The sequence below is a fragment of the Dendrobates tinctorius genome, unplaced genomic scaffold, assembly GCF_039654945.1.
Source record: "Dendrobates tinctorius isolate UK_male_01 unplaced genomic scaffold, ASM3965494v1 ptg000051l, whole genome shotgun sequence".
Classification (NCBI taxonomy): Eukaryota; Metazoa; Chordata; class Amphibia; order Anura; family Dendrobatidae; genus Dendrobates; species Dendrobates tinctorius.
The window spans coordinates 22,603,538-22,624,979 of record NW_027361719.1 but is presented as its reverse complement, the minus strand read 5'-3'; the positions used below and the strand labels follow the sequence as shown (position 1 = coordinate 22,624,979).

Here is a 21,442-nt window from a genome sequence, read left to right as displayed (position 1 = left end):
AAATCTTTCTCGGAGCCTTCATAGGGGGACACAGCACCCGCCCTTGTTTATTGTTCGTTGTGGTTATGTTATGATAGTTGTATACCTGTTGCTTATCCTACTGCTTTCTCACTAGCTGATGAGCTTCTTGCCAGTTGGTGGTTATATACTGCTGGGGAGGAGCTAAGTTTGCATAGTGTCAACCTTCTAGTGCAGCAGCATACACACATGGTTTCCTGTGTCCCCCATTGAAGGCTCCGAGAAAGATTTTACAGTAGGTACCCAAAATCTTAATCCCCCCCCCAGGATACTACTTTGCACCACCACTGCCAAAGACAAAATTTGTCATGACTTTAAAAATCGAAATCATATAGCATACCCTAAAACTAATATTTTATTAATAAAAAACCCACCAGGGTTACACCACAAGTGAACACAAAAGACAAAACAAAAAAAGTGTCCAAAAGTAAATATATTAAAATGATTTGTGGGGAATGTCCTAGGAGTCCCTATTGAGGTAACCTATTTACACCTTCCTGACCGTGGAGGTTGGCACCCTAGGGGGAACGTTGTGGCGCCCCCGCTCAACGATGGCTGTCCCTAGGGGCCCTATTGTACCCTAGCACCACTAATGAAGTCCCTTCCCCGATGCTAAGGGAACCTCTACCAAATAACAGAGACAAACCTACGATGAGGGGGACCCTAGAACCCACAAAATGTTACACATAAAAAAGGAACACATGAATAGATAGGCCTATGGGGAGACAGTGCTGTCTTGACTCATGGCTCAGGCATATAAATATGACTGACAAAAGTACAATACATCATGACTCATCAGCTGCAAACAGTATGTGTCAATCCACCTAATTATCGCAGCATGTGTATTGCTTCACAGACATGTATATGTATAGTCCAAAATACCACATCCTCATAGGTCATGATTAATAAACTTAGCCAGGGTCGAAAAACACATGTAGAGCTTATGCCCACACCATCAGTTTTCAGATCTCATCATATTATCAAAAAGCGGATAGAACATATCCTCGGTGGAAAGCTCAAAATAAAAATGGGATACTCATCGTATACTCCAACAGCCTCCCCATAGCCTAAATACGCCTCGACGCGTTTCACCCCTCTGGGATCATCAGGAGGCTCGATAGCAACCTTACTAGTGTCCTAGTGTGGTAAAGTGGCCGGACTGTCCCGATATCCCTCCATTTAAATCCGCCACCACAGCGTACGCCAGCCCTGAACGCTGCGTGGAGACACTCCCCCTAGCATCTGTGCGCATGTCAAGCCGGAGCGTCACAGATCACCTGATAATCAGGGCGCTCTGTCGGCACATCTCCCCACAGTGCGCATGTCTGAACTCCAGACAGAGATCTCGCAGTATGTCTCGTGATAACTTAACATAGATCGATCGAGTGCGCACCCGCAGCATGTCTCATGATAGCTTAACATAGATCAATCCGGTGCGCACCCCAGCCACACAGCGCACATAACAACCGCTAACATATAAGATAGTGATCTCGGACCAAATAACGCAATGTCAATAGTATATATATATATATATATATACACACACACACACACACACATTATATATATATATATATATATATATATATATATATATATATATATATATATATATATATATATATATATATATATATATATATATATATATATATATATATATACACACACAGGACACGCATCTTGTTAAACAGTCGCATGCGTCAGATAACCAACAACAACCCGGAGACCATAGCGATATCTCCTAATGACATAAATACGAATAATCTCTAAAAAAAGAGAGAGATAATATCATGCACAGGTCCTAATATAAACATTGTATATAGCCATAGAGGCAGATAGATACAGACTAATAGAAATTCAGTTCCCGATATATGTATATATGAGCTTATCAATAATTCACTTAAATTATCCTGGAGACCTCAATAGTTTTCTCCAATACTAAGTTACATAAAAACATACTAAAGATGAATAACCATTTTATTAAATCTACCTAGATGGTTATTGATTAGGGGGTCTCACGTCTCCTGGAAAAATGAGGGAAATGATATCAAAACAATCTACATGGAAAATCCATAGGGGTCTTAGTCTAGACTCCCCCAAGAGTTGCAATCAGGTCCAGCATTCAAAAATAGGTACTAAATAAAAATAAAAAATAATAAATAGAAGAATATATTCTCATTGGTTAGTATATGGCAAACATTACAATCAATCAAGAAATACAGTAAAGGCCTAGCCTGACGTATTTCAAGGGGCCTGTTCTACTATAAAAAACAGGCAAATGACAGTTGTTCATTGAGGCCTAATGGTTCGAGGCTTTCCATTCTGAAGATCCACTCACACTCTCTTTTGAGGATGGTCTTATCTATATTGCCCCCACGGGGATTCAGATTGACCACCTCAATGATCGTAAATTTTATATCCGCAAGGGAATTATTGTGAGCACATCGCATATGTATAGCAAGTGGAGTATCCCTTCTATTTCTGATATCTCCCACATGTTCCCCCACTCTCCTTCTAAACTCCCTTTTAGTTTTACCTACATAATCTTTTGGGCAGGAACATGTGGCAAGATAGACCACACCAGTGGTCTTACAGTTTGAGAAGTCTCGTTGATAAAAAACCTTCCCTGTCACCGAACTGTTGAAGGATTTGTTAGGTTTCATCCACTTACATAAACTGCAGCCTCCACATTTAAAGAAGCCGACAGGTTTCCTCTCAAGCCAAGTTCCTTTCTTGGCCGGTCTCTTGTACTGGCTATGCACTAGCATATCCCTCAGAGATTTCCCCTTCCTGAATGTGATATTTGGCCGTTCGCCTATCAGGCCACCAATCTCGGGGTCCAATCTCAAAATGTCCCAATGTTTCATCAAGATTGTTCTAACTTCTTGATGTTTGGTATCGAATGTACCTATAATCCTCAGAGTTTCTGACATATCCTTATCAGTGTGTTTTTGTAAAAGTTGTTGCCTATCTGCTTTCTCAGCAAATTTAAATGCCGTATCTAGAACATGTAACGGATAACCCTTCTCTCTAAATCTGTTATACATGTCTCCAGCCTGATTATAGAAATAGTCATTCCTCGAACAATTTCTCCTCAGCCTAAGAAACTGGCCTTTAGGGATACCCCTCTTTAGAGGAGTAGGATGGTGACTCTGCCAATGAAGCAGACTGTTAGTGCTAGTGGGTTTGCGATGAATGATTATGGATATAGTTCCAAAGGACTCTCTCCTGATTTTAACATCCAAAAAGACCAATACTTGTTTCTCGATCTCATGGGTAAATCTGAGATTGATATCATTGCAATTGAGTTCACCTAAAAAAGTCTCAAATTGTCCTTTACTGCCTGTCCATACCACAAAAACATCATCTATATAACGATACCACATAGAGATATATTCCTGCCACCATTTTAATTCTCCTCCAAAGACAATGGTTTCCTCCCACCAGCCCAGGAACAAATTTGCATACGAAGGGGCACAAGAACTCCCCATCACAGTGCCCCTGAGCTGGTGGAAGTACTCCCCATCAAAGGTAAACACATTATGTGTAAGTGTGAAACCAAGAAGAGATAATACAAAGGCATTGTGTTTTCTACAGGCTATTGATCTCTGTTGAAGAAAATGTTCCACACTTCTCATTCCATCCCGATGTGGGATGCTACTGTATAGTGCTTCAATATCGATCGATGCCAGCCAAGCATCCCCATCAAGGTGAATACCCTCCAATTTCAATAAAAGATCCGATGTATCCCTGAGGTATGATGGCATCGAAATAACAAAGGGACGTAGAATTTGGTCAACATAGATCCCACAATTTTGTGTCAGGGAATCAACCCCTGAGACTATGGGTCGTCCCTTAAGTGGATCTAGACCTTTATGCACTTTTGGAAGTGCATAAAAAGTCGCCATTACCGGAAACTTGGGTAACAAAAAATCATATTCAGTCTTTGAAATTAATTTGTCAAGCAAGGCCCCCTCGACCATTTCAGTCAATTCTCCATTATATTTAGGTATTGGATTAATGTTAAGGACCTCATATGTTGACCTGTCCTGTAGAATATTTTGACACATCTTGTGATATTCACGATGGTTCATAATCACAAGATTACCACCTTTGTCAGATGATTTTATGACCACCTGATCATTGTTTTTAAGACCAAAGAGAGCATCACGTTCTCCTACCGTCAAATTTTCTACTTCATCCCAGCCCTTCTTTTTATTATTGAGCATTTTGCGATCTCTCTCCACTAGTGACATAAAAATGTCAATGTTTTTAGTGTCACCCAATGGTGGCATCTTTTCACTTTTATTCTTTAATTTAGTGAATGGACCTTTACCGTCCTCTGGGATGTTCTCATTCTCTCTAAGGAGACCCACAAGTGCTTGATAACTCTCGATATCTTCATCACTGAGACCCTGCCTGAGGCATTCCTCTCGATCATTGTGTCTAAAAAATTTCTTCCATTTTAATTTTCTACAGAACAGGTTCAAATCCTTTACCCACTCGAAACAATTGTAACTATTTGTCGGCACAAAGTTAAGGCCCCTTGATAGCACATTCAATTCCTCTCCACTCAGAATATGCGAGGACAGATTTAAAACCTGACCTTTGATTAATTGAACCGAGTTCTTAGCTGGTAACCTGCCCTCGCACCTTGCTCCAAAAAAGAGGAGGATAAGGGTGTAGTAGAAGAGGGAGTCACAGAAGGGGGTCTTACAGGTGCCGCTGGTATGCTGGATACTATATGGGATACTTGTTGTCTCATCCCACCCCTGTATGACCCCCTTCCTCGTCTCCTCCCTCCCCTCCCCCCCGCCATCTCTGTTTAGGGACAGCACCTCTAGAAAAAGGTGCACAAAATAGTGTATTTTCAGTTCTCTCTGTGTCAGAGGTCTCTAAATCTGAAGATGATGCCTCAGAATGCCTCTCTGTTTGAAAATTAAATATTTGGTTTTCACTGAAATCTCTCAGGTCCCTCTGAAACTGAAGATGTTTTCTTTCCTTCAAAAGGGCCTGATATCTTTCCACAGAGGTTTGTAGAAGTCCCTCCCTCCTACCAAAATCAGAGTCGGTTTTATGCTTCAATACCTGCTCGATCAATCTATTAAGTTGGCTATTTGTTTTCTAAAAAATCTTCTTTTCCTCTGTTAATAAGATTTGCATAAACCTGATTGATGACTCAATGGATTCCTTCGTCCAAATATTCAAAAACTCAGGCGACGCAACTCTTTGAGAAGGACTAATATTGATCCTAAGTCCTCTTGGTACAATCCGATTTTTCAAATAGTTTTCTAATGTCCTAATCTCCCACCAGGATTTAAGATATTCTTTATATCCAATATAGACTTCATTAAACAGATTCTTAAGTGCCAACGGGCCGGTGCTCTTATCTAGAGTACCACTAATGTTGAATGCTTGATTTGCATCTTCTAACCAAATGTCTGAATTCAACGGACCGGCTAGAAAACTGGCCATTACAACTCCGAATAAGTAACAAAAATCAATTTAAATACTAAAGGGTCTCAAGTAGAAATCATATAGCATACCCTAAAACTAATATTTTATTAATAAAAAACCCACCAGGGTTACACCACAAGTGAACACAAAAGACAAAACAAAAAAAGTGTCCAAAAGTAAATATATTAAAATGATTTGTGGGGAATGTCCTAGGAGTCCCTATTGAGTTATTCGGAGTTGTAATGGCCAGTTTTCTAGCAGGTCCGTTAAATTCAGACATTTGGTTAGAAGATGCAAATCAAGCATTCAACATTAGTGGTACTCTAGATAAGAGCACCGGCCCGTTGGCAGTTAAGAATCTGTTTAATGAAGTCTATATTGGATATAAAGAATATCTTAAATCCTGGTGGGAGATTAGGACATTAGAAAACTATTTGAAAAATCGGATTGTACCAAGAGGACTTAGGATCAATATTAGTCCTTCTCAAAGAGTTGCGTCGCCTGAGTTTTTGAATATTTGGACGAAGGAATCCATTGAGTCATCAATCAGGTTTATGCAAATCTTATTAATAGAGGAAAAGAAGATTTTTGAGAAAACAAATAGCCAACTTAATAGATTGATCGAGCAGGTATTGAAGCATAAAACCGACTCTGATTTTGGTAGGAGGGAGGGACTTCTACAAACCTCTGTGGAAAGATATCAGGCCCTTTTGAAGGAAAGAAAACATCTTCAGTTTCAGAGGGACCTGAGAGATTTCAGTGAAAACCAAATATTTAATTTTCAAACAGAGAGGCATTCTGAGGCATCATCTTCAGATTTAGAGACCTCTGACACAGAGAGAACTGAAAATACACTATTTTGTGCACCTTTTTCTAGAGGTGCTGTCCCTAAAATCATCTGACAAAGGTGGTATTCTTGTGATTATGAACCATCGTGAATATCACAAGATGTGTCAAAATATTCTACAGGACAGGTCAACATATGAGGTCCTTAACATTAAACCAATACCTAAATATAATGGAGAATTGACTGAAATGGTCGAGGGGGCCTTGCTTGACAAATTAATTTCAATGACTGAATATGATTTTTTGTTACCCAAGTTTCCGGTAATGGCGACTTTTTATGCACTTCCAAAAGTGCATAAAGGTCTAGATCCACTTAAGGGACGACCCATAGTCTCAGGGGTTGATTCCCTGACACAAAATTGTGGGATCTATGTTGACCAAATTCTACGTCCCTTTGTTATTTCGATGCCATCATACCTCAGGGATACATTGGATCTTTTATTGAAATTGGAGGGTATTCACCTTGATGGGAATGCTTGGCTGGCATCGATCGATATTGAAGCACTATACAGTAGCATCCCACATCGGGATGGAATGAGAAGTGTGGAACATTTTCTTCAACAGAGATCAATAGCCTGTAGAAAACACAATGCCTTTGTATTATCTCTTCTTGGTTTCACACTTACACATAATGTGTTTACCTTTGATGGGGAGTACTTCCACCAGCTCAGGGGCACTGCGATGGGGAGTTCTTGTGCCCCTTCGTATGCAAATTTGTTCCTGGGCTGGTGGGAGGAAACCATTGTCTTTGGAGGAGAATTAAAATGGTGGCAGGAATATATCTCTATGTGGTATCGTTATATAGATGATGTTTTTGTGGTATGGACAGGCAGTAAAGGACAATTTGAGACTTTTTTAGGTGAACTCAATTGCAATGATATCAATCTCAGATTTACCCATGAGATCGAGAAACAAGTATTGGTCTTTTTGGATGTTAAAATCAGGAGAGAGTCCTTTGGAACTATATCCACAATCATTCATCGCAAACCCACTAGCACTAACAGTCTGCTTCATTGGCAGAGTCACCATCCTACTCCTCTAAAGAGGGGTATCCCTAAAGGCCAGTTTCTTAGGCTGAGGAGAAATTGTTCGAGGAATGACTATTTCTATAATCAGGCTGGAGACATGTATAACAGATTTAGAGAGAAGGGTTATCCGTTACATGTTCTAGATACGGCATTTAAATTTGCTGAGAAAGCAGATAGGCAACAACTTTTACAAAAACACACTGATAAGGATATGTCAGAAACTCTGAGGATTATAGGTACATTCGATACCAAACATCAAGAAGTTAGAACAATCTTGATGAAACATTGGGACATTTTGAGATTGGACCCCGAGATTGGTGGCCTGATAGGCGAACGGTCAAATATCACATTCAGGAAGGGGAAATCTCTGAGGGATATGCTAGTGCATAGCCAGTACAAGAGACCGGCCAAGAAAGGAACTTGGCTTGAGAGGAAACCTGTCGGCTTCTTTAAATGTGCAGGCTGCAGTTTATGTAAGTGGATGAAACCTAACAAATCCTTCAACAGTTCGGTGACAGGGAAGGTTTTTTATCAACGAGACTTCTCAAACTGTAAGACCACTGGTGTGGTCTATCTTGCAACATGTTCCTGCCCAAAAGATTATGTAGGTAAAACTAAAAGGGAGTTTAGAAGGAGAGTGGGGGAACATGTGGGAGATATCAGAAATAGAAGGGATACTCCACTTGCTATACATATGCGATGTGCTCACAATAATTCCCTTGCGGATATAAAATGTACGATCATTGAGGTGGTCAATCTGAATCCCCGTGGGGGCAATATAGATAAGACCATCCTCAAAAGAGAGTGTGAGTGGATCTTCAGAATGGAAAGCCTCGAACCATTAGGCCTCAATGAACAACTGTCATTTGCCTGTTTTTTATAGTAGAACAGGCCCCTTGAAATACGTCAGGCTAGGCCTTTACTGTATTTCTTGATTGTAATGTTTGCCATATACTAACCAATGAGAATATATTCTATTTATTATTTTTTATTTTTATTTAGTACCTCTTTTTGAATGCTGGACCTGATTGCAACTCTTGGGGGAGTCTAGACTAAGACCCCTATGGATTTTCCATGTAGATTGTTTTGATATCATTTCCCTCATTTTTCCAGGAGACGTGAGACCCCCTAATCAATAACCATCTAGGTAGATTTAATAAAATGGTTATTCATCTTTAGTATGTTTTTATGTAACTTAGTATTGGAGAAAACTATTGAGGTCTCCAGGATAATTTAAGTGAATTATTGATAAGCTCATATATACATATATCGGGAACTGAATTTCTATTAGTCTGTATCTATCTGCCTCTATGGCTATATACAATGTTTATATTAGGACCTGTGCATGATATTATCTCTCTCTTTTTTTAGAGATTATTCGTATTTATGTCATTAGGAGATATCGCTATGGTCTCCGGGTTGTTGTTGGTTATCTGACGCATGCGACTGTTTAACAAGATGCGTGTCCTGTTTATATATATACTATTGACATTGCGTTATTTGGTCCGAGATCACTATCTTATATGTTAGCGGTTGTTATGTGCGCTGTGTGGCTGGGGTGCGCACCGGATTGATCTATGTTAAGCTATCATGAGACATACTGCGAGATCTCTGTCTGGAGTTCAGACATGCGCACTGTGGGGAGATGTGCCGACAGAGCGCCCTGATTATCAGGTGATCTGTGACGCTCCGGCTTGACATGCGCACAGATGCTAGGGGGAGTGTCTCCACGCAGCGTTCAGGGCTGGCGTACGCTGTGGTGGCGGATTTAAATGGAGGGATATCGGGACAGTCCGGCCAATTTACCACACTAGTAAGGTTGCTATCGAGCCTCCTGATGATCCCAGAGGGGTGAAACGCGTCGAGGCGTATTTAGGCTATGGGGAGGCTGTTGGAGTATACGATGAGTATCCCATTTTTATTTTGAGCTTTCCACCGAGGATATGTTCTATCCGCTTTTTGATAATATGATGAGATCTGAAAACTGATGGTGTGGGCATAAGCTCTACATGTGTTTTTTGACCCTGGCTAAGTTTATTAATCATGACCTATGAGGATGTGGTATTTTGGACTATACATATACATGTCTGTGAAGCAATACACATGCTGCGATAATTAGGTGGATTGACACATACTGTTTGCAGCTGATGAGTCATGATGTATTGTACTTTTGTCAGTCATATTTATATGCCTGAGCCATGAGTCAAGACAGCACTGTCTCCCCATAGGCCTATCTATTCATGTGTTCCTTTTTCATGTGTAACATTTTGTCGGTTCTAGGGTCCCCCTCATCGTAGGTTTGTCTCTGTTATTTGGTAGAGGTTCCCTTAGCATCGGGGAAGGGACTTCATTAGTGGTGCTAGGGTACAATAGGGCCCCTAGGGACAGCCATCGTTGAGCGGGGGCGCCACAACGTTCCCCCTAGGGTGCCAACCTCCGTGGTCAGGAAGGTGTAAATAGGTTACCTCAATAGGGACTCCTAGGACATTCCCCACAAATCATTTTAATATATTTACTTTTGGACACTTTTTTTGTTTTGTCTTTTGTGTTCACTTGTGGTGTAACCCTGGTGGGTTTTTTATTAATAAAATATTAGTTTTAGGGTATGCTATATGATTTCTACTTGAGACCCTTTAGTATTTAAATTGATTTTTGTGACTTTAAAAATCGCCTGCAAACTAAAATACAAGAGCAGAAGCAAAACTTTCAAATAATATTGATATTATGCAATATTTGGTGAGACATAATGTATAAGAGGGGGGAAGTTTCAAGAAAAATAAGGAAAAATAATCCCTTTTACGTACAATTACCCCTGTACAAGCTCCTGTGCTGGATACACTTTTTATGATACATTATGCTTTTATGCTAAACTGCATTGTGTCCACAATGTGGAAGTGGTTAATGGCATTGTCACAAACTATTTTCAGAAAATATATAGGGTCATTGGTATATTATTTATAATGTGCATGTTAAAACTATGAAATCTGTGCCAACAGTGAAAGGGTTAATTCGGACTACTAATCTATAGTACTGGCAAAGCGGTGTCCAAAAAGTAAATCCAAGAGGTAAGTAAAGTCTCTTCTTGTGGAGAGAGCCAATGCTTATGAAGCATTACTTGGCACACTCCACAAAGAAACGTTACCCCTTAGATACCCTGCCAGAAGCCTGTCATCTAGCCAAATCAGCACTACTGCTTTGTATTGATGAGGGGTAAATACCCCCAAACACATCTGCAGATGAAGTGTCTGTTTTGACTTTTTAGCGATAGCGATTGTACTCTGATAAGGTGCTGTGCCTGCATGTCTCGACAACCGCAGCACATGCAGCCGAAGGGACTCAAACTTATTTTTCGAGCATGCCAAAAGACACTTAGCACACGAGCATGCTCGGATAACACGCTAGCTCATCAATACTTCTTATCTCAAGTCATAGGCAAGGCTTTTTTAACTCCATCACGTCAAAAGTTGTGTCCCCGACATTGATGAGGGCTCACAAACCGAGCCCGCATCTTTCCTTTAATCTTTAATTCTCAATCAGCTATCATGTGCCTTTAACAGTCACGGGTGTAACTGAGCTATAATTTTCCATGACAGCCGGGGGAGAAGGTCTACTAATGACTACCATTGCCTGTCGGTGCGATACTCCTGTGTAAAACCAGCGTTTAACTGATTTTCACTCTACATGACAGAGCTGATGCCCTGCTATGTATAGCACAAGCGTTCAGATGATCTCAGCCTCAAGTCCCTTGAGGGGACTAACTATATATAAAAAAAAAAAAAAATAATATACTGTACGTTTTTAAAAATATTAAAGACAACACAGTTCAAATCACTCAAATAAGACACTTATGGGGTATTACCGTGTTCGTAAACGTCTCATCTATCAAATTAATTTGGTAAATGCTTTGACGAAACAAAAAAAAAAAAAAAACACAAGCGCCAAAAATCACATTTTTTGGCGGCCCCAACATTGCAATAAAATTCAATAAGGTACTATTGAGTCATTGGATCTACCCCAAAGGGTATTCAGCAAAATAGCAGCCCTCACGCATCCCAAGAGCCCAAAAAAAAAAAAAAAAAATATGAATATCCATAATGTACTTTTTTTTTATACCGCTTCCCCTCCCAAAATAAACAAAAAAATAACATACTTGTTTAGTATCTGCATATTCATACTGACTTGGAAAATCATATTGCATATTCAATTTTACCACAGAGTGAACATGGCAAAAAACAAAACAAAAAAAAAACAAACAAAATTGTGGAACTGAACTTTGTTTGGAATTTCAACGCACTTGGAATTTTCTTCCCGCTTTCCAGTGGAACTTGCCCAGCAAAAAAAAAAAAAGCCCTCATACGGCTATGTGGACAGAAATGTAAAAAAGGTGTGGCTCTTTGAGGAGAAGGAAAAAAAAAAAAAACTACAAAAAAAAAAAAAAAAAAAAAAGGAAAATCGCCCGAGGGTGAAGGGGTCAATATGGACTTCTAGGATTACTACATCCAACAGGTAGCACACTAGAGTTCTTCTTCCTCTCTGAAGAGGCCATTTGCATGTCCAAAATGTAATACTGGATGCAGTAATACTGTTCACTACTAGATGTCGATATTTTACTGCAATCTATGAACATATTCTCTGCCTACATGCCCTGCAACAATGATTGCAGCACAGGTCACACTTCTGTGCAACAAGCACGTGTACGCCCAACTCAATGCATGGGAACTAAACATTAGTATCCTTTTTTCCATCCATTAAAATATAAATAAAATTAATCCACGAAATTCTGAAAACTACTTAACCAAGCCTTGCATTAAAATAGCAGATGTCTGCAGATTTAATTTTTACATTCTTTCCCGATTTCTCTTCCATAAACCTAGGCTCTCTTATGAAATGTGCACAAGACGTCATATGTTCAGGCAGGTCCGCTCCGAAAACCATCCTGGAAAAAGCAATTCAAAACTGCTAAAAAGAAAGGACACGCACTGCAGCGTCAAAGCGACTTGCCATTTATATGTTCCACCTTTTTAGTTTCCCCCAATCTTATCACACTTCTCAAGCCACAAAGTGATTAAAAGAAGAGACCCATGTAGTCTTCTGCTTGATTAACTTGGTGGGTTTGCCAGAGTTTAAAAACTTGAATGCACATACCCCAAAGATATATCAATCTATTGATAGCTGTACAGCCCTTACACTGGAACCATTCAAATGTCATAGTGAATACTGTGTGCCCTGAGACCAAAGAAGAACTTACCTTTTTGGAGACTGGATCCGTGAAATCATCCTCCAAGTTTGAAAATCTGGGCTAGAGCAGTATACCCGCAAGTCTTCTAGCGCTTTCTTAGTTTCCTCTTCCCCCTGCCGTCTGTATTCTTCTTCTGACAGCATACGCGGTGGAGAAGGTTTGCTTCTGGATTTAACAATGGTCCTAAACAATTACAAATAAGATAATTTCAAAACAATGATCCAGTGTCTGCTGGGCTAAGGAGCATGAAATAATGAGACTTTACACATACCGGGGGGCAGGTTTATGAATGCTGCCTAGGTGTATGACCGTTCACACACAGACTAGACAGTCTAAAAACGCGCCAGATTTTACAGTGGCACTCGACGTGTGATAAATCTGACGTATCTTTACATTACATCAACTATTACTAGCTTAGTCTGTGCCAGAAGTTAGCACCCAAAATTTTGATGCATTTTTAGTGCACATTGTTGAATATAAAACCACATCCCTGTGACAGATGACAAGCCCTTTTGTCGAACAAGGTAAAAAAAAAAAAAAAAAAAAAGACTGTAGAGAAAAGACAGATGTATAATATATGAGCTGTGCTCAGACCTTAATTAGACTGTTAGGCTTGTGGCTAGTACACTATCATGGTTAGGAAAGGCCAGGTGATGCAAATTTCGCAGCTTTATAAAAACCCAGCAACCTCTAACCTTGTGCCAAAAACATCAGCCATGGGTTCTTCTAAGCAGCTGCCTAGTACTCTGAAAATTGTGGAGGCCCACAAAGCAGGAGAAGGCTGTAAGATAGCAAAGTGTTTTCAACTTAACAGGAACAGTGGAGGTCAAGATAAGATCTTTGCTGCAAAAGACATTCAGAAACATTTAGCAGACTCTTGAGTTGTGGTACATTGTTCTACTATTCAGAGACACCTAAACAAATATGGCCTTCAAGAGAGCATCACCAGAAGAAAAACTCTCCTGCACCCTCACCATAAAAATTCTGAGTCAGAATTATGTAAAACAAGCCTGATGCATTTTGGAAACAAGTCCTGTGGACAGATGAGGTTAAAAATAGAACTCTTAGGCCACAATGATCAAAGGTATGTGTGGAGAAAAAAAGGGCACATATGTTCTATTCCTGAAATTCTCGCCAACCAATAACCATGGGGTGGATCAATCATGTTTTGGGGTGGTGTTGCAGCCAATGGCACGGGATCATTTCACAGGTTAAAGGAAGAAAGAATTCAATGAAGTTTCAATAAATTCATGATGCAAACGTAACATCAACCTTAAAAAGCCAAAGTTGAAAAGGGGATGATAGATAGAGATATATATATATATATATATATATATAGTAAAAATTACTGTTGTGAAGTTAGGCAAGTTGAAAAGTGTGTGTGTGTGTATATATATTATATATATATATACACAGACACACACACTTTTCAACTTGCCTAACTTCACAACAGTAATTTTTACCAGGGGTGGCCAAACTTTTACATGCTACTGTACATATATATATATATACATACATACACACACACACACACACACACACATATATATATACATGGATTTTTGTGAGTACTCACCGTAAAATCCTTTTCTCCGAGACGCTCATTGGGGGACACAGAGACTGTGGGTGTGTGCTTCTGCCGTCTGGAGGCTGACACTAAGTATACAAAAAAAGAGTTAGCTCCTCCTCCGCCGCATACACCCTCGCCCCCAGACCGGGCGTAACTCAGTTTAGTGCATAAGCAGTAGGAGAACGCGCCTTAAACTCAGGCAAGAAATTATACGTCTGGAAAAGGGACCACCCTGATCCTTACATAAGGATTTGTATAACTTAAAATAAGCAAAAGCCAACTGGCTAGTAGGGTGGGTGCTGTGTCCCCCAATGAGCGTTTCGGAGAAAAGGATTTTACGGTGAGTACTCACAAAAATCCATGTTTCTCCTTCGTCTCATTGGGGGACACAGAGACTGTGGGACGTTCTAAAGCAGTCCCTGGGCGGGATCTTAGCTCACCCAATCCATGCTACTTTGCGCCCCTGATTAGAGGTGCGCAACTGCTGCCTGAAGAATCTTTCTTCCCAGGCTTGCATCCGAGGATGCCTGGGTATGTACGTTATAATGTTTGACAAACGTATGCAAACTGGACCAGGTAGCTGCTTTGCACACCTGTTCCGCTGAAGCTTGGTGTCGCAGTGCCCATGAGGCACCCACTGCTCGAGCCGAGTGTGCCTTGATCCCTGCCGGAACCGGCGTGCCACTGATTTCATAAGATTCTTGAATCGTCAGGCGAACCCATCTGGCCAAAGTCGCTTTGGACGCAGCAAGCCCCTTCCGTCTCCCTTCTGGGATCACGAATAGAGAGTCTGTCCGGCGGAAAGATGCTGTCCTTGTCACATACCTCCTAAGAGCTCTTACCAGATCCAGTGTGTGCAAAGCCTTTTCTACCCTGTGCACCGGTGCCGGGCAAAACGAAGGTAAGACAATGTCTTCGTTGATATGGAATGCAGAGACAACCTTCGGCAAGAAGGGGGGAGCTGGCCTTAAAACTACCTTATCCTTATAAAAAGTCAAGAACGGCGGTTTACAAGATAAAGCTGCCAATTCCGAAACCCGCCTAATAGACGTAATAGCTACCAGAAAAACGACTTTTCTGGACAGGTAAGGTAAGGAGACTTCTTGTAAGGGTTCGAAGGGGGGCTCCTGAAGGGCTCTGAGCACCAAGTTCAGGTCCCATGATTCCGTCGGCGCCTTATAGGGGGGTACTAAATGTGCGACCCCCTGCATAAACGTCTTAACCTGCCAGACCGAAGCGACCTTTCGTTGAAAAAGGACCGACAGGGCCGAGATTTGCGTCCTGAGCGAACTCGGAGCCAGCCCTGCGTCCAGCCCTGCCTGCAAAAAAAGCCAGTACGTTGGGGGTTGAAAAAACCAGAGGAGCCACTCCGCGATCCCTACACCAACGGAAAAAAACTTCCCAAGTCCGATGATATACCTTCGCCGAGGAAGGTTTTCGGGCACTCACCATCGTGGCCACCACATCGCGCCTGAATCCTGCCTGTGTTAACAGCCAAGATTCAATGGCCACGCCGTCAAACACAGGGCCCCTAAGTTCGGATGGTAGACCGGCCCCTGGGACAGCAAGTCCGATCGATCTGGTAGACGCCAGGGTACGTCCACCACTAGCTGAACCAGATCTGCATACCAGGCCCTCCGAGGCCAGTCTGGCGCTAGCAGAATTGCTGGAACCTTCTCTCTCCTTAACTTTCTGATGACCCTTGGAAGCAGAGGTAGCGGGGGGAACAAGTATGGGAGACGAAACTGGCTCCATGGAAGCACCAGAGCGTCTGCTGCGATCGCCTGCGGGTCGAGGGATCGAGCGACGAACCTTTGCACTTTGGCGTTCTCTCTGGATGCCATAAGGTCCACGTCTGGTGTCCCCCACCGTTGGCAGATCTGTTGAAAAACCTCGGGGTGCAGGGACCATTCCCCTGCCGCGACCCCGTCGGCTGAGAAAATCTGCCGCCCAGTTTTCGACTCCCGGAATGTGCACCGCTGAAATTACCACGTGGTTCTTTTCGGCCCAACGCAGTACCAGTCCAACCTCGCGCATGGCTGTTTGGCTGCGCGTGCCCCCCTGATGGTTGACATATGCTACTGCTGTAGCATTGTCCGACTGAATGCGCACCGGCCGGTGTCTCAGGAAACACTGAAAATGTTGCAGGGCCAATCGTATTGCCCGTATCTCCAGAATGTTGATCGGGAGAATTATCTCCTGAATGGACCACCGCCCCTGGGCTGTGTGACTCTGGAAAACTGCTCCCCAACCTTGCAGGCTTGCATCGGTCGTCACCACCAACCACTGTTCCGGGGGAAAGGGTTTCCCCTGGACAAGAGACGAGTCGCGAGTCCACCATCGGAGTGATTGTCGGACCAGCGGAGACAAATTGCACCGATGACTGAGGGATAGCAGCCTTCTGTCCCATGCTGACAAGAGCGCATGCTGAAGCGGACGGAGATGGAACTGGGCAAACGGGATTGCCTCCATCGCCGCCACCATTCTGCCCAACACACATGCCGTACCGGATGGATCTGGAGCCTGGCTGTAGAAGGTTCCGTACCCCCTGTTTGATCTTTCGCGCTTTGTCCTGAGGGAGGATCACCAGCCCCCAGGAGGTGTTGAAAACCATGCCTAGGAATACAATTCTCTGGGCTGGAACCAAGGACGATTTGTTCCGATTGATCAACCAGCCTAGACGCGCCAGGGTATCCAGCGTGATACTGACATTCTCCTGGCACGCCTGAAAGGACGGCCCCTTTACCAAAAGGTCGTCAAGGTAAGGTAGTACCGTTACGCCCCGAGCATGCAGGATGGCCATAACCACCGCCATTATCTTCGTAAAGACTCTGGGAGCAGTGGCCAGACCGAAGGGCAGAGCAACAAATTGAAAATGTCGCCCTCCGATCGCAAAACGCAGGAACCTCTGGTGTGGAGGAAAAATCGGAATGTGCAGATATGCATCCTGCACATCGATCGAGGCCAGGAACTCCCCTGGATCCATGGCTGCAATGACCGAATGGAGGGATTCCATCCGGAACCGGCTGACTGATGAATTTGTTTAGGATTTTTAGATCTAATACTGGCCTTACTGTCCCGTCCTTTTTGGGGACCGAAAACAGGTTGGAGTAAAAACCTTGTGTCTCTTCGCTTTTCGGTACTGGGACAATGACCCCGTTGCGCTGTAGCGTCATTATGGCCTGTAACAAACTCTCCGCCTGCGACTCTGTTCCGGAAAGTCGGGAACGGAAGAATCGCCGTGGCGGGAGTCCGAGAAACTCTATCTTGTACCCGGACGATATCAATTCTGCCACCCAAGCGTCGCGTGCCACTGCGACCCAAACGTGGCTGAACCTTAGTAGGCGTCCGCCCACTCTGTCGTCCGAAGGTACGAAGCGCCTCGAGTCATTTTGCTGGAGGCTTTTGGGATCTGGCCCCCCTTGTTCTGGGCAAACGGCCTCGGCCTCTACCCAGCGGATTGGCTCTGTAAGAGATTTGCCTTTCCCTAATCTGACCATCATTTGCGGAGGTGGATGCTCTGGCCGAAGACCCCCTCCAGGGGTTACGAAAAGGCCGAAAACGCCTCTGTGTCTGCCTGAATGCTGGCCAAGTCCTCTGCTGCGGGAGGAAACTACTCCTCCCCCCTGTGGCTTCTGAGATAAGCTTATCAAGCTTCTCACCGAACAACCGATTGCCCTGAAAAGGCAATGAGGTCAAGGACTTTTTGGAGATAGAATCCGCTTTCCACAATCTCAGCCATAATGCTCGCCTAATGGCGATCGCATTTGCTGCTGCCACCGCAGAACACTCGGCCGCGTCCAGAGAGGCGCTGACGAGAAAATCACTTGCCCCTAAGATCTGATTTGTCACCTCCAAGACCTCCGCAGGCAGGTCTCTGTTTTGAAGGGCATTCTGCAGAGCGTCCGCCCACGAAACCATGGCCTTAGCCACCCAAGTAGCCGCAAAGGAGGGGGCAAGGGCCGACCCCGCTGCCTCATACACCGAGCGGGCAAGCCCCTCTATAAGGCGATCAGTTGGGTCCTTGATAGAAGAACCGCTGGGTATCGACAATAGCGATCTTGACGCTAAACGTGATACCGGTGGGTCCACTACTGGCGACTCCACCCATCCCTTATGGAGTTCAGGAGGAAACGGATACTTAGCTTGCAGCGCTTTTTGCATTGCAAAACGCTTATCCGGGTGTTCCCTATGTTTCTGAACTAGCTCCTCGAACTCCGGATGCGTGGCAAACCTTCTATGCGGTCGCCTGGTCTTTTTGAAGGAGACCTTGTGACCTGAGGCCGTGGACACATCGTCCTCGATCTCTAAAGTCTGGTTGACTGCCTCAATGAGGCTGTCCACCTAGTCTTGGTATCCCAGGCTTTCTGGATTCCAGGCCTCCTCCTCCTCCTCGCCCTCATCCTGCTCGCTTCCTGAGCTCGGCGACGGGGAACGAGATACCCTAATACCCGCCACCGAAGCCCCAGAGGGTCCGGCCGACGGGGAACGAGCTCTTTTGCTATGAGCTTGTCTGGTGCTGGAGCGGCCTCTAACGGTCGGAGGGTCCCGAGACGTGGACGAGCTGTCTTCCGCTGGCAGACCACCATCCTTGTCCCTACCTGGGCCTTGGAGAGACTCAATTGCTTTGTAAGGGATATCATAGAGTTTGATAAAGATACCGCCCATTCTGGAGGGTCCTGACCTCTGGGCTCTGCAACAATGGGGGGCTCCTGGGCTCGCTGCGACTCGCAGGCTTCACAAAATTTACCCGGCTGTGCTTTAGGCAGCCTGACCCCACAGGAAACGCAAACAGCGTATAGGAAAGAGTGAGCTTTCCCTTTGCCAGACATATTGCAAGGTAGGGTAGGAGGATAACCCCTTCCTTGACTACTAGTGCGGCACTCGCAACGGGGATGCACTTACCCACCGGTAATGGCCCAACTTTGCGTCTCTTCCGTGCGGCGTTACCCGCCGGGGCACTCGCACTCTGGGAGATAGGGGGCGGCTTCCGGCCCCACTTCGGCGAGGAAATGCAAGGAGGGGGGCGGGAGGTCCCCGGTAACTGTGCGCGCCCGCCGCTCTCCGCCCCCGGAAGTTAGTGGGCGGGGCTTCCGGCTATCCCCGGAAGTCGGCAGGCGGGCGCGCGGACTCCGGACCTCCCCATACAGCGGGGACCGTGGCCGCCCGCCGGTCTCTGGCCGCACTCCACGTGCGGCGTTGGAGGGAGGGGGCGGGAGCTCCCCGGTCACTGTGCGCGCCCGCCGCTCTCCGCCCCCGGAAGTAGTGGGCGGGGCTTCCGGCCATCCCCGGAAGTCGGCGGGCGGGCGCGCGCTCACGGATCTCCCCATACAGCGGGGGCCCGCGGCCGCCCGCGGGGCTCCGGGCGCGCTCCGCGTGCGGCGTTACCCGCCGGGGGCAGCGCCGGGTGAGAGACGGACTACCTGGTCCCGGCCTGATCAACCAAAGGTGAGCCGGGCCGCCGAGGGGGCTCTACGGAGGTGCTTCTCAACCCCATCCCTGGGCAGGGAGGGGGAGGCTACTGTCCGCTCTCCGCTTCAATCCCTGGCTTACCTGCGCCTCCAACTCCACCCCTGGACTCACTACCTAGGGGTGGTAGGGGCATTTCCACGTTGCAGGAGAGAACAACGTGGAGGATCGCTCACACGTGCTCGCCCGTTGGGAACGATGGGGAAACCGCAATCCTCTTATCAGGATGCGTTGCCGCCTCTTTCAAAATAAAAAAGAAAAATAGTTGTCTGGGGAAAAGTCCCAGATGTGTCCCTCGGTGCGGGAGAGAAACACGTGGAGGGTTACTCACACGTGGTCGCCCGTTGATGATTTGGGGAGATCGGATCCTCTCTATAGGATCCGTCGCCCCTGTCTTATCTTCATAGAGGAAAAAAAAAAAAAAAAAAACCTAGTCTGGAGCTCCAGACTGCGTGTGCCTCCATCAGACACTAAGCAAAAAACTGAGTTACGCCCGGTCTGGGGGCGAGGGTGTATGCGGCGGAGGAGGAGCTAACTCTTTTTTTGTATACTTAGTGTCAGCCTCCAGACGGCAGAAGCACACACCCACAGTCTCTGTGTCCCCCAATGAGACGAAGGAGAAATAAATATATATATATATATATATATATATATATATATATATATATATATATATATATATATATATATACACACACACATTATTTCATAATTGAACAACCAGGTTGAGTAAAACCATGCAACTGGATTTCGTGCTAGAGCCCATGATCATCCTCATACCTTCCTGCATACCTGATGGCTCTTTTGACTAGTACACAGAGCACAACAATCATTGCGTCATGACACACACATGACATTGCCCCACACCTTCTAATTTGGAGGAATCGGGAATGCAGTCAAGTAGGAGGAAGTGCGCAGGGCTCTAGTCTGGCATCCACAAACTACTGACGGGACTGCTGGACCACGATCCATCAAATCGCTATGCTCAACTCCAACAACAACCAGCTAGTGTTTTCATTTTTAACCCCTTTTAAAAATGGTGGTTTGCATGTTAATGACCAGGCCAATTTTTACAATTCTGACCACTGTCCCTTTATTAGGTAATTACTCTGGAACGCTTCCATGGATCCCGGTGATTCTGACAAAGTTTTCTCATGACATTGTACTTTTGTTAGTGGTAAAATTTCTTTGATATGACTTGCGTTTGTGAAAAAAAATGGAATTTTCCAGCTTTGAATTTATGCCCTTAAATCACAGAGATATGGCACACAAAATACTTAAGTAACATTTCTCACATGTCTACTTTACGTCAGCACAATTTTAGAACCAAAGTTTTCTACAAAAACATGTTTTTGTTTTTTAGGGACATCACATTTGAAGTCACTTTGAGGGATCTATATGAAAGAAAATACCCAAAAGTGACATCATTCTAAAAACTGCACCCCTAAAGGTGTTCAAAACCACATTCAAGAAACTTTATTGACCCTTCAGGTGCTTCACAGGAATTTTTGGAATGTTAAAAAAAACAAAAAAAAAAAAAAAAATGAACATTTATCTTTTTTTCACAAAAAGTTTACTTCAGATCCAATTTATTTTATTTTCCTAAGGGTAACAGGAGAAATTGGACCCCAGGAGTTGTCGTACAATTTGTCCTGAGTACGCCGATACCCCATATGTGGGGGTAAACCACTGTTTGGGCGCATGGCAGAGCTCGGAAGGGAAGGAGAGCAGTTTGACTTTTCAATGCAAAATTGACTGGAATCGAGATCAGATGCCATGTCGCGTTTGGAGAGCCCCTGATGAGCCTAAACA

General features: G+C 44.2%; 1 protein-coding gene across 1 annotated transcript in view; it reads right to left on the bottom strand.

Annotated features, from left to right (window-relative positions):
* The window catches only part of NEMP1 (nuclear envelope integral membrane protein 1), an 86,772-nt gene that overhangs the window by 17,363 nt on the left and 47,967 nt on the right, over positions 1-21,442 (bottom strand). The window contains 1 exon segment of the mRNA XM_073576854.1: positions 12,601-12,774. Within this exon segment, the coding sequence (XP_073432955.1) occupies positions 12,601-12,774 (174 nt within the window).